At 35.8% G+C, this 14,629-nt stretch overlaps 1 protein-coding gene across 5 annotated transcripts in view; it reads right to left on the minus strand.

The window, feature by feature from the left end:
• Nucleotides 1-14,629, minus strand: part of Gprk2 (G protein-coupled receptor kinase 2) — a 205,007-nt gene that overhangs the window by 80,765 nt on the left and 109,613 nt on the right. For all 5 annotated transcript variants that reach the window (XM_089088485.1, XM_089088486.1, XM_089088484.1 and 2 more), the window contains one exon: nucleotides 5,008-5,198. In XM_089088485.1, the coding sequence (XP_088944611.1) occupies nucleotides 5,008-5,198 (191 nt within the window). The remainder of the gene's footprint in view (nucleotides 1-5,007; nucleotides 5,199-14,629) is intronic.

The raw sequence follows: 14,629 nt of genomic DNA on the forward strand, positions 1-14,629 counted from the left end.
TATCATACTTCATTCGCAAAACTTGACTGAAGCATCTTAGACTCTTTCATTAAATGTCTAAGATGTGGGATCGAGCCACATTTTTGATAACGCTCATTTGATATCAGAGGCGGTTTTAGGGGAGGGATAGAGGGGGCACTTGCCCCGGGCGCAGAAAATTTAGGGTAAAAAAAAATTCAAATAAATAATATAGAGGTTATAATCATTTTACAATTTTTGAATAAGTATTTTTTATTAAAATAAAAGAGAGGTCGCAGTTAATAAATGAAAATCATAAATAAATTATAAATCAATTAAAAAAATTAATAAAAAAATAATAATTAAAATAATCAAATTAAATAATACTTGAACGATTTAAATTGTAAATAAAAAATAAATCACTAATTAATTACCAAATTGAAATTTTTTTTAAATAAATTAACATTTTGTCAAAATTTGGCCTGAATATTTTGTGGGATAAAGGGGGAGGGGTGCTCTAATTAAGATTTTGTCCCAAGATCAAGACAGGCCAGAACCGCCACTGTTTGATATACAGTCGCTCAAATGGGTACAATAAACTATCCTTGAACAATTCCTATGCAAAGCATCTAGCATAATTTCAAATGATAAAATATAAGCGAAAGCAGTAATGTATATTTTTGTGGACGGCTCAAAAAAGTAGGCCAATATTTTTCAATAATTTCTTCAGAAACGAAATTCCTAGATAAAGAATTAATCCTTAGAATCCAGATTCGAATAAAGTTATATCACTGACCATTATAATTGCTCAGATTTCCTCCCTTCCTCTTATCTTTAAAACAAAGACCAGTTCCTCCACATTATTTGGAACCATTTTACTTTAACTAGGGATTCCGCTTGACTGCATTAATTTATGATCCGAAAAAAAAATGATCGCTACAAATCAAACAAGCATCTACAATGAAAACAGAATAGAATTTAGGTTATACTAAAAACACTTGAATTCTTGCCAGAAAAAAAACCTCTCCTGAAAAATATTTGCGAGGGACTAAGTTTTACTAAGTAGAATGCTGAATTTTAATTAGTTTGATTTTCACTAGATGGGTACTTTCGTAATAACAAAGCTGGACCATTTCTAACCTCCTTGACATTTTACATGGTCATTGATTCATATTTCGCATAAAACATCGCAAAGTACAGATTGAATAGCTGGGGACTTATGACCACTCTAGGGGATGGCATTTTAACCGGAAGGTTATACAGAAAAAATATTCTTCTTTTTCGTTTGTGCACCCCCTCCCACTCTAAAAAAAGTCATTTAAGCACAGCTTTTATACTTAGGAAACCCTTTTGTTACTTTATTAATATTCTCTTGGAGTTGGGGGGGGGGATACCTGCTTATACGAGCCCTCCCAATGCTGAATCAGGAGCCCTAGGAGCTTATAACTTGAGTAGTGGGGTGAAATTACATTGACGAAGACGTGTTAGAATCTACCCTTAAACACAATACAAGAGATTGCAGCTTAAAACGAGCAACAATCTCCTACAATAGAAAGACCTTACATGCTCGACTCCCAAGGTGGATGCAACAGTCTAACTTCCTTTTATTGAAAACCGCATATGAATACATCGTCGCTATGTCGCCCATTCGTATCTGATGTTTTGCAACATCTGACATAATTACCAAACCTGTTTGCTAAGCTGTTGTCAAATGGAGGATCAGCTGAACAATGTCGATTACGAGGATCAAAAGTATGATTCAACATACATTGTTCTGCAGATCCTCCCTTTAAGGGCCACTTGGCAAAGATATTTTGGTAATTCTTTCAGAGGTGTGAAAATGGCAGACACGACCTTTTTGACCCCCCCCCCCCCTCAGATACATCTTTCGAAACATATATTTTTGGCATTTTTCACTGAAGATGCCCCTTCTGGGTAATTCTCTTGAAACAATTGAACAAACAACAAAATTGACCCACCCCCACTTGATTTTGAAAAATAGATTTAACTCATTTTCACTTTCGTGAATTGACACCACTAAATGCAGGACACTCAAAAATGGAACTGGACTTGGATGTTTATCTTCCCCGAAGGTTATCTGGACAGTCAATTATGGACAGTCACCGGCTTCGATCAAATTCCCCCCCCCCCAAAAAAAAATCATAAAAAGTGCACCTTTTGCTACCCTATTATCACGATATTTTGAATTTAGATACACCCAGCCATTTGCTTCTTATTTTACAAAGTGTTTCTTAACGTTTAAATTTCTTTCAAGGGGCTCTGTTTGAAGTTTAATAGTCGTCCTGCAGCTGGATTTACATTAACATGTTTTTTTTCAGGAGAAAAGTAGCTCAACAGGAAAATTTTACAGCAAACGATTCAGCGCCATCTATTCGCATTTTTTAAAAATTACTTCGATCTCGTTTTATGACACATGAAGTTCGGTCGGCAAGAAGATTAGGGGGTTTGTTCGGATTTTTTTTTTTTTTTATCCGTGCAAACCACCCCCCTCTCTAAAAGGTTGGTGTTTAGGGCAGAAAACATAAAGATTCACTTTGGACTAAGTTCAGTTTGAACTAGACTGTAGATATAGCTACAACCATTATTCCTCGCTTTGCTACTTTTGAGCATACATATCCCACACAGAAAAAGCCCTCGGCTTTTCATGGTTGGAACCTAGTAAAAGAAAAAATGACCATTTTTATTAGCAATTTATCATAATGTCATGACGTCATAGAGATAAAAATACGCAAAAGACACCAGCAAATGAACCGGCCGATTTTCTTTTTTTTTTTTCAGAGTAATTTCTATAAACAAATATAATCGAATATAATACATTATGAACATTTTCTATGCTGTTACATTTTTTATGAATATTCCGAAGATTGTTAGTTGCTGCATTAGAGTTCTTTTTGAGCACCATCCTTGTTGCTGTTTACTTATTGATCGTTGTTGCATTATTCACATCAATCAACCAAGTAAAAAGCAAAGTTTAGCCCATAGTAATAGCAAATAGTAACCACAAATTTAAAAGCGCTTATGAAAAAAACTGTCAAGTGAGAAAAATTGCCATTAGAAGCTGATTCAGGAATGGTAACTATGATTTCGATTAATCTTAAGTTTATTGCAAAAACAAATTTATGGGAATTTCGAAATGAAAACTGCACCATTAGAATCTTAATTGTCGAAAACCCCATACAGGAAAGGTACATCACCCGTAACTTGAACAACAAGGTAAAGAGGTTTTCTGCATGGGCAGCACTGATGCGGCCTCATATAGTCACATATAGTCAATTCGATATGAAAAATTTTCGATGTTAAATCTTAAAGCCTCCGAAACAACACTGCATGACCGTCAAAAGGGTACAAGCCAAAAAAGCGCAAATACGGCAAAGGCAGTTGACCATCAGTTTGCAAAGAAAACGAAGCACATAGTGAAGCCAGAAAACTTCGCAACTACACACTCCATTGTTGCTCCCGTTCGCTGGTCACAGAAAGTGAGTCTCAGGACTGTTTTACCTCATTTTTAAAGAGGGACAAGGATAGATCCTCCGAAACGACCAGCCAAGCAAGAGCGAGGCTGGCTTTAACTGCGTTGTAGTGATAACGTTTCCAACAAACTTTTCAGTGTCAATTCAGGTTTCGAAGAAACGTGAAATTATAAGCATAATTATTGTAACTTATTAGAATTACATAGTAAGGTAATAACATACTATAAGATTATAACAAATTTATTGGATATACCATCTATTACATATTCATTATATATTTATATTGGTTGTAGTGGTTTGATCATATTATTTATTATATATTTAAATTGATTACAAAAAATATTTTTCCAGAAACATCTTACTCCCCAAAATAAAATAAATTATATGCATTTTTTCGGTGTTTTATCCTATTTTAGCAGGTCCCTGAGACAGTGTGTTTATGCGCATTATCTCATTATGCACATTTTCAGCATAATGAGTTTATATCCTATTTTTCGTGTCACATAAATAATTGAAAACTGGTCCATATACAACTCTTTACCATATCTTAAACGCTTTGAAATATTCTTTTACACTAACTTTCTTAATAATAACTTTTTAGGTTATTTTTCCACTCTTCGGTAAGATAAAATGTTACTGTGAATGTCCAAATGTCAATGTCATCTGGTTAGTGCCAACGTTTACCGGTGAATGTCCGAAATTCCTTTTTCTCTACTTGGATTCAATTAGCTTTACAAATCAGCTTTTCCAGTCTTATGTAAGCTTTGCTGGTAAAAGTTAAAGTTAGGTTAGGTTGGGTTAGGTTAAATTAAGTTATAAATCTCAAAATGGCTTAAGAACCTAAACTAACCCAACCTAACCTAACATGTCACCATCTACATGAAGCTGAAAAAGTTGGCTGGCAACACTGACTAAATCCAAGGAGAAAAAAAAAGGTATTTTGGACATCCACCAATTTCGGGCATTCACGGTAACATATATTTAGGAATAAACAGCCTTTTTGAATCACCTCAGTTCACAGTCTGTCTTACCATATAACAACTGTGTCTTGCCATAACTTACCATATAAAAATGAGTGAGAGGAAGTTGAGCTATATCTGAAAGTTAATCCTACTTTAAATTACCCTAATTCACAATTCGGTGCAAAATTAAGATCCAAGATGGATCTTTTCTGCTCCGCAATACTGCGTAAGCTAGAGTGGAGATTACAATTAGATGAAAGGCGAAGAGAATATAGAAAGAGAGAAGAGTAAGCTTTCACTTTAAAGTATTCTCTCAAAACATTTCCTCATGAAAAGACAGAAAAGCGAAGAGAATATAGAAAGAAAGAAGAATGTAGTTTCATCATAAAATTTGTTCCCCTGATCTATCTCTTAGAACGATGCTGTCTTAAATACATTCTCTTTAAAAATTGTTCTCTTAAAACCGTAAACGAGAGAAGTTTCACCAGAAGAAAACAAGAAAAATCCCACAGAGAATGAGAGTACATCTAGTGCATTCAACATAATTAGCTACTTTATAAAAGAAAATAATGGATTAATTGAAAAAAGATAATCACCTTTCCAACCATTTCCATTGAAGGTACCTATGATAATACATTGACGATTCAAACTCTCTAAAGGGAATTCCACTGAGATAAGTCCTAATAACAGCACTACATTGTGTAAACACATCCTTACTCCCGGATGCCAAACGATTTTGACAATCCTCTATGTCTCTTTCATTTAATATTGCTATTACTTCTGAATCCTGCAATATTAATCACAAAAATTAATATATTAAACTAACATATGTCAACTTTGCCAACAATTGTCAACAATTAATATGTCATCAAAAAGCCACCAGGCCTTAGTAAAAACATTAACAATCTGCATCTCGTCAGAATCGAAATCATGCAGACATTTTCAGGTAGTATTATTAGGAAGAACGAAACGGGCTTACTACTCCTCCAACACCCCACCCCGCCCTCTTCTATCCGTCTTCTTTGCTTTGCAGAAGGGAAAGTATGTAGCACCTTGTTTGAAGCGAAATCAATTCAAATAAATTTTTAATTCGTATTCGTAATTCTTCTTCGTATTTGTATTCGTATTCGTATGCGTTGTCAGCTTTTAGCACAAAAGGAAGAAAGCTGCAAAATGAAATGTAATATTTTATCAAAAATTAAATGTTAATGAAAAATCGAAAATGAAAAATTAAAGATTAATGCTCAGAAAGTTAATGTTTAAATTGAATTATACAACCAAAGGTAACTGTAAAAAAAAAAAAAAAAAAAAAAAAAAAAAAAAAAAAAACCTAACAAAAAATGGATTCTTAATTGTTTCCAAATATTCTTGTATAGGTGCCTTCGATTTAATACAAGTTCTATTCACGATTTTGTTAAATTATTCGAAATATAGACTATTTTCTATCCATTGTCACACCTGATCCGCAAATTTGTTTAATAACGACAGAGGCAATTTGTCGTGCCAAATCTCTAAGTGCCAAGGACAGTGAAAATGAAGCCTAATTGTTTGTATTAGTTAAATAGAAACTTCTATAATGATATATATCTTGTAAAAAGGATAATCCACTTTTTTATTAAAAGGACATCCGTCTGCAGTAATTCAGTTTCCGTTATTAGCGGGCACCAAAAAAAAAAGAAGAAAAAAGTGAAAAATCGGCAATATATGAGCTAAACACATATGGAACCAAACAGCTTAAGAAGGTGCAGATTTTCTTTGTTAGTGTTCAGGTTTTTTACCGACGAAAAGGGTTGTCAAACTTAACTAATGCGTTTCGTTTATTTATTCTCAAGGTTCAATGTGGCAACACTGACAAAAATGTGATATTGACCAAAAGAATCCATATTTTTATTTATTTAATATTTTTTCTGAAACGACCAAAAGAGAAATCTTAGAAAATTGAAATTTCGGGAATGAACAGACCTAAGATTGGCCCAAAGGGCAAAAATGTATTTATTTTGACGTCCTAGGTTTGGACAGATAAAACTTATCAAACCCAATTTTGTTTTTGTTTGTTTTCGTTTTCAGCACTCTTTTTGCCAGTGTTTTCCCAAGCACGAATAACGAAAGACAACGAATAAAAACGATTTAAATCACAACCAGTGGCAGAAAAAGAAATAAGCAAATATTTCGGTGAAGATCTTTTCCGTCCTCAGTGCAGGAAAAAGAACAAAAATATATAGATGAAAGTCCACAGGACAATATAAAAAGACAAGCCTTTAAAAAAAGGAGGCCCTTTCTAAAGCAACGGTGAAACGGCTTTTCGTCTACCTTTTCACCTCTGCCTCGTTTGTCATTATGTTTCCCTATCTAATAAATGCAAGTATCAAGTCAATTAAGTATGTGTACCTTCGATTGATATGTAGAAATAGAGAACTGATAGTGCCTTTGTATCTCACTTTATACAACTGTTAAGTGTCCGTAGCTCCGCAAGACATTAAGTGTCAATCACATGTGGTTATACAATCAGTAGCTGGAGCTAGGATTTCTAAAGAGTATTTGTCCAGTCAGAGTGAGCTGATCTGCAACCATCACAATTGGACTTACCCTGTTTTGTCTGACGACATTTTCTTCCTCTTTTTTCCATGCTTAGCCAGTGTAGTCTGACAATTATTTAGTGTTTTTTTTGCGTATTTTCAGTATTTATGCTGGCGAATGCCATTTCAAAATAAATCATGTCTTATCTTAAATGATGTACTGTTGACCCAAAACTGTATAAAAAAGAAGAAGAAATGATGTGCCTTCATTTTTGGAGATCCGTTTAATCAAGAAAAATGGATCACGAAACGGGATGGAGGAGGAGCGTGCGTAGCTGTGTTGGCCTCAGGCGACTTGGTGCTACGGTGAGTTGTTGTTAGTAGTTAGTTTAGTTTAATCACGAAATCGCATTTCAATATTGTCGAATAGATAAGTACCACTAACACTCGCAAACCCCCCCCCCCCCTTTACAATGAACACCTAAGCTGAAGATGTCTCTAACATTTTTTCTCTTCAAAATTTACTAATGGAAATTGCAAGTTTTGAATAGATGTTTTCCACTACAACAGTTTTCCAACTTTTAAATGAGCAAACTTGCATCAGAAAATTTCAATAAGCAAACTTACATAAAACCGAAATTCCAGAATATTTTAAAGCTAGAAAAACACAATTAATAAAAACAAATTGGCCAAAGATGAGAACAAACAATAAAATCTGGTATTTTGAAAATATTTCAAAATATGAAAGCCAATAAAATACGAAACATGGTAGTCATTCTTTACACTAATGACTATCTTCCGTTCATCTTCCATTCACCTTTTATGTCAAGTCTTGTATAAGGCAAGTTATCTGCTCATTTTTACTTTTGACGGAAACTAGACGCTGCTCCATCCCGGCCGGCATCCATAATTTCACCAGCAGGCGATTTCCATGAGGCATTATCAAGTGCAACGAGAGACAGCGACCAAAGAGGCAGAAGTCTATAAGCGCCCCTACGCTGGAAGCTTCCAAGGCTCCGTAGCGGCCATATCAGTTAGCCCTATATAGGGGTTCTCAGGACCCCCTTTGCATCAATTTGGATGATTTCGAACATAGCTATCACGACAAACGTCTATTCAACTCTTTCTGTTACCTCCTTCACTCTCCATTCATCTTCTTTCACCAGCAGCCGATACAGGTCGAGATGAAGCAGCGTATCTCGATGTATCGATCAGCGTATCAGCGTGTCGAGATGAAGCAGCGTACCGGTATCTCGGTCAAGAGATACCGGTCGAACGGTATCTGGACCATAATTTCACCAGCAGCCGATTTAAATGAGTCATCATCATGTTCAACGAGAGACGCCGACCGAAGAGGAGGAAGTCTATAAGCGCTCCAACATTGGAAGCTTCCGAGCCTCCGTAGTCGCCGTAACAGTCAGTCCTATACAGGGGCTTTGAAGACCCCATTGGAATCAATTAAGATGATTTCTAACATCATGGCAAACTGTTGGGTTTGCACCATCTAAGATCAAATGCTATCTTTGAGGGAAAGATTCAATGTGGTTTAAATGACTGCCGTCTATTCAACCCTTTCTGTTACCTCCTTCTCCTTCTGCTCATCTTCTTTGAAGGAGCCTCCTCCCCTTGTGCCATCCTTCGCTAACGTTTTCCGATTAGATCAATTTATGCCCAAAGCTCACTAAGGATCCCAATACAAAGAAAAAGTTTTTTGTTTTGATTTTTAATTGAATATTCGTTTCAATGAATGTTTTTATCAACGTTCTGCTTTAAAAAGATCTTCTAAATTAAAAAAAAAAATCTTTCGTTCTGCATTCCTTTGATTTTTTTTTCCTTCTTGATTTCTTCTTGTCAAGTGCGCTTCTTTACAGCTGTTGTTGTTATTTTTTCTATGCTATCATTTTTCTTTATTTTTTTCTTCTCTGAATTTCTCCGAATGAAGGTTAGTTTTTATTTCACTTTCTGAGGTTATCATGGTTGGTAAGTTCATTCTTCCATGGTAGATCTTTCGTTTCTTTTTTTCCTGGGTAGTACCACTGGGTGTTCTATGGGTTGTCGGATATGAACCAAACTTAGTGAAGAGTAAGAATATGCCATCTTTTTTTATTTGTCTTTTGAAGATTCATATCTGATGGTATATTTATAGGGGAAGGGGCTCTTCCAGTCTTGTCATGAGATCTACTAGAATGAGCTTCTAGCATAAAGAAAAAGGAAAGTAAGAAGCGGCTGTAGGTGCTTTTTGGACAGATCACAACTGTGACAGACACAATATTATGTCTCTAATCATAATTAGGTCAGCGTCGCTTGTTATGAAAATTTAAAAACTAAACCAAAATACTTTAACTTTCACATCTTCACTACTTACGGGCAGTGTTACCACTTTAATTGATTTATCACTATTCTTTGTGATTGCTTTTCCCAGACTGATATTCTTCCTAAAATGTTTCAGTGAGCTTTCGCACTTTTTTTTTGCTGCCTAATTTTAATTTTCTTAAATTTCAACTCCTTACGGGTAGTAATTGCTAAGTTCAATGTCAAAGAATGCCAAGTGACGACGTAGGCCCTAGTACAATCAGCTTAATGAAAAAAAGTTTACATTTGAAGTCTCTCCTAAAGAAAAAAGAAAAAAAATTCCCCGTGTAGAAAATGATGACAGTTTTAATTTTTTTCATATTTAATGATTGTTTCTCATTGCTAAACTACTCATTTATTGGCTAATTTACCATTCGAGTTATTTTTGTACTAGTGGCAACTCTGATGCGGTGATATACCTATTTGAGATCTTCATTTGCATATACCAAGGCTACTTACTCTATCTGAAACTTCGATAAGCTTAAAGATCGAACTCGGGATTTACAGGTACAATCGTTTATGCCCGGTGACATCAATTGGGGAGAGGGCACTTGCCCCCCTAGATTTAGAAAATACATTTTTGCTGTTTTCATTGAAAAATACCATTTCTATATTTTTACCGAAAAATAAAAGCAAAACAAAGTTGCCCCGCCCAGATTTTGAACAACACATCTTGCCCCACCCCCAAGATTTTCGCGAATTGACACCAATTTAAAAACATACATAGACTTCTTTCCTATATTCGCAGAGACGCTATCTAAGACATTAATCCCATCTACAATAATTAATTCCATTAACTCCAACGACAAAAATGTCCCAAATAATTTTCTTATATTTTATCACAAGATTAACAGCTGATACAGCCAAAATATTTTCCTTTTCCTCAAGCCTTTTGTTTAACCATGTTTTTTCTTAAGTCTGGAGTCTAGATTGCTTAGACAATCAATCAAAAGGTTTTTTTCAATTGTAATATTGGTTCAAAAGTTTTACGTCATATACCATTCATCAGACATAAGAGCTACTAGAAAACTTTCATTAACAAAACTGACTGTTCTTGAATCATAACACCATTGACGTCTTTCATATCTTAACGAGCATCCGTTCTTTTTTTTTTCACTCTCTCTCTCTTTTTCAAATATAGATCAAGAGATAAATACAAATTTCATGTTATGAGACTAAAACCCTCTTATAGCATCTTTAGAGTCTGGCTTTGCATAAGTTGAATAAAAAAAAGTTCAACTTAAAGTAAGGAGCAATATTAAAACTTAAAACAGATACAAATTATTCTGTATATACGGGGGAATGCCCCCTTTTCAATGTCCGCTCTTCACGCTAAGTTTCTTAGTATTTTAAAAAAGCTTCTTACTCTAATTAAGCGGTCTTTGTGTTTCAGAATACGTTCATAACGATGTGGCAGAAAAGTCAAACTTTAGATTCAAGAGCGAGGTATTGAGGAGGGGAGCCCCCCTCATATACAGAATAATTTCTGTTTGTTTTAAGTCTTAATGTTGCTCCTTACTTTCAATTGTAAAAAACTTTTTTTTTAACTTGATTTCTGATCGCTTTCAAATAATGCTCAGAAATCTGAGGAGGCGGTAGTGAGGTATTAGGGAATACCCCCCCCCCATCTTTTATGGAATAGTTTCTGTTCATTTTAAGGTATACTGTTGCTCGTTAAGTCCAGTTGAAAAAACTTGCGTTTTCCCTTATTTAATTTCTGATCATTTTTCAAATAATGCCGGGAAATCCGTCTCTCCCTCAATGGAAAATTCCCCTCCCCCCACAAAAACTCCTCGGAAGTTTCCCAACGCGTAAACTCGACCTCCGAAAAATCGCCCCGGACAATTCCATCCTCGCTGAAAATTCCCCCAAAATTTCCTTCGGACAATTCCATCTGGAAAATTCTCCTTAGCCTACCTTCATTTGAAAAAAAACGTTATTTATTACGAAAAAATAAAAGTTCAAATGAGGATAAGTCCTTTTATTAGACAGCAAAAACAGATATAAAAAATCTGAATATTTCGACCACATACACCAATGTTCGTTATCAGCAGAAATATTAAAGCATTACAATTAAAACAAACATTTTTTTACTTTATACCGTATTAGTTATTTTTTACTTAATTTCTGATCATTTTTTAAATCATGCCGGAAATCCCCCTCCGTATAAAATTTTTTCCGGAGATTCCCCCCCCCCCAATACTAAGTTTTACCTCGCGGAAAATTCTTCCTAGGAGAATGTCTCCTGCTGCCCCCCCCCCTTCCGACGGACAAGTCACCAAGACAATTCCAAGCCCGCTGAAAATTTCCCAAGGACAATTCCAAGAACATTTCCACATGTAAAAGTGAGTCGCCAAAGAGAGAGCAAGACAAATAAGAACGTTTTCGTATAAGAATTCTAGCAAGTTTTCCCCGTATAAAATTCCCTCAGGAAAGTTGACCCCCAAAAACTTCTCTCCCCACGAAAAATTCTCCCCGGGGAAATCACTCCTCCCCGAAAAATGTATGTCCGCTTCCCAATAACAAATACTACATGTATACAATCGACAGTTTTAATAACTTACAGTCCTTTCCCCAGGGGCTGTTGGGGGTCATGTCATCCTAAGTGGGATAGTTATTGGACCCTTCAACTATGCTATTTTAATGGCCTCCTCAAAATTTTTGATCGGATGACTTAGTGGAAAAACGACACACAAATAGAGCCGACACACGCACAGAGACTACCCACACACAGGACGACACACATACAGAGACGATACACATACGGAGACGACACACACACAGAGACGACACTAACACAGAGGCGACACACCCACAGAGACGACTCAAGGAGATATTGACGAAAAAATCACAGAAACGACACACGCACAGAAAAGACACGCACACAGAGATGACTAACACACAGAGACGACACACACACACACACACACACACACACATCTCCTGTCTCCCACAAACTTTTCAGGCACAATTAAAAAAAAAAAAAATTATTTATTGGAAAAATTATTTTCAACGGATTTTGTATTAAGGAGCACAGGAAAGGCAATGGGAGACCACAAAATCAAATGGGGAGGAAAGTCTCCTGGACTTAGATTATGCTGATGATTTGAGCATCCTAGAGGAAAGTGTGAGCAAAATGAATGAACTTTTAGAGGTTTTATAGTTTCAGGGTCTTAGAATAGATTTCGAAATTAATTTTAAGAAGACTAAGTTGCTAAGGCTAGGACTAAGTGGAGAGGAAAAAGTAACGCCAGGAAACGAAAAGATGGATCCGATGGACAGCTTCATCTACCTTGGTAGTATTATTAGCAAAGATGGTGGGAGCAGTGAAGATGTTAAAAGTAGAATAACCAAAGCTCAGGGTGTTTTTTCACAGTTAGAAAAAAGTTTGGAAGAATAGATAATAAGTTTGGAAGATTTGGAAGATAAGTCTGCAAACCAAGATTAGAATATCAGAAGCTACAGTGATGACAGTAGTCAAATATGGCTTTGAAGCATGGGCGCTTCGAAAAGCGGATGAAGATTTGCTAGATGTTTTCCAGAAAAATTGCCTACGGATTGTTCTGAGTACCTGACTGACTGACCGTATTTCAAACAGTAGGCTGTGCGAAAAATGTGGTTCAATACAGCTTTCTAGGAGTATAATGAAAGAAAATTTGAGGTGGCTAGGGCACTTTGTGCGGATGAAGAATGACAGATTGCCGAAGATTGTTCTTTTCGACCAACTATCTAGGGCTATACGGAAAGCAGGTCGTCCTCGTCTGTGGTGGGAGGACGTCACAAAGAAAGATTTAAAGGAAATGGGAACTTCGTGGGAGGGTGTAAAAAAGAAGGCTTTGAATAGATTGGGAGGTAAGAGGAGCGTGCGTAGCTGTGTTGGCCTCAGGCGGCTTGGTGCTGCGGTGAATTGTTAGTAGTAGTAGTATTATTATTCAATTAATAATTTATTTTTTAGTTTATTATATAAATTATTATTAGATATTTTAATTATTATTATTTAATTATTTTTTATTTTAATATAATTTATCAATTATTTTAATGAATTAACTTTGCCCTCTACTTTTATTCAATAGAAATAAATTTTCAAAAATTACACAATGAGTAAAACCGTTAGATCATTTATTTGAAATTTTGCGCTCCTAAAATTTCTACACCCGGGCCAAGTGTCCCCTCTATTCCTCCCTTAAAATCACCACTGGTAGTGCTCAAGAAAGTTCATCAGAAACTTTGACATTTAGTATTCATTGTACTGTAAATTTAAACTGGGACCTATTTTCTATTGATCATACTGGGTTCTGGGTCTAAATCTGGATTTGCACCACATTACAGTTCTATTATAGTACTTAAACAGTTTTTTATAAGGAGAACTATGCTTTGATTTAGAAATAATTAAGTCTGAAAGTGCTTAATCATACATTAATATAATACTTGAGAATAATTTTAAGAATTAATTTAAAAAAACGATTAAAAAAAAAAAAAATCGGAGAAAAATATGGAGCCCTTTAAAGACCCAAAACGAGCAGAAGTGAATTTCAATAATAATTATAGTTTGAAATGAACAGGTATTACTCTGAATGAATTAATGAAACGAGAACAACCATAAATTTTAACGAAAAACGAAACCAAACCTAAAAACAAACAAGAGTAAGGCTACCACCTGCTAAAAGCCACTAAAGGTAAAAAAGACTTAGTTTCATTCGTCAATACATCAACAATCAATATATATATATATATATATATATATATATATATATATATATATGGGAACTAACTCGTCCGGAGTTAGTTCCCATGCAAATTGGCGCATGAAGAACGACCTCCACGTGCCTCTGGATACCTGGCTAGCCACCAGAGAACCAAATGCATTTAGGGACGGTTGTGTTGGCAGCCCTCCTCCTGAAACTTCTATTGCTACGAGTGGAACCAGAATTTCAGCCTCGGATATATCATCTAAAACCCCGTATCGACCTCGGACCGCCGAAGGAAAATCCCCTCTGAACATCGTTGACCAAGGTGGCACCAATGTGGCCACCTGGAACGTCCTGACGCTGAACCAACCCGGTTCGAAGCTTCTTTTAGCAAATGAACTAAAAATATATAAAGTCACAATAGCTGGAGTCACCGAAACACACCTCCCTGGACATGATAAAGAGGACATAAGTGAAGGACACACATTGCTGTGGTCTGGCGGTAGCCAAAGAAGAGGAGGTGTTGGCCTAGTACTGAACAGTGCTGCACGTAGGGCCCTCCTTTCCCTCAAACCAGTATCGCCTAGACTCCTGACCGCAAGACTGGATGGGAAGCACGGCAAAATAACTGTCATTACGTGCTATGCCCCCACACACGACGC

Source organism: Artemia sp. Qi Xiang Cuo, chromosome 4, assembly GCF_049724085.1.
Source record: "Artemia sp. Qi Xiang Cuo chromosome 4, ASM4972408v1, whole genome shotgun sequence".
Taxonomy (NCBI): Eukaryota; Metazoa; Arthropoda; class Branchiopoda; order Anostraca; family Artemiidae; genus Artemia; species Artemia sp. Qi Xiang Cuo.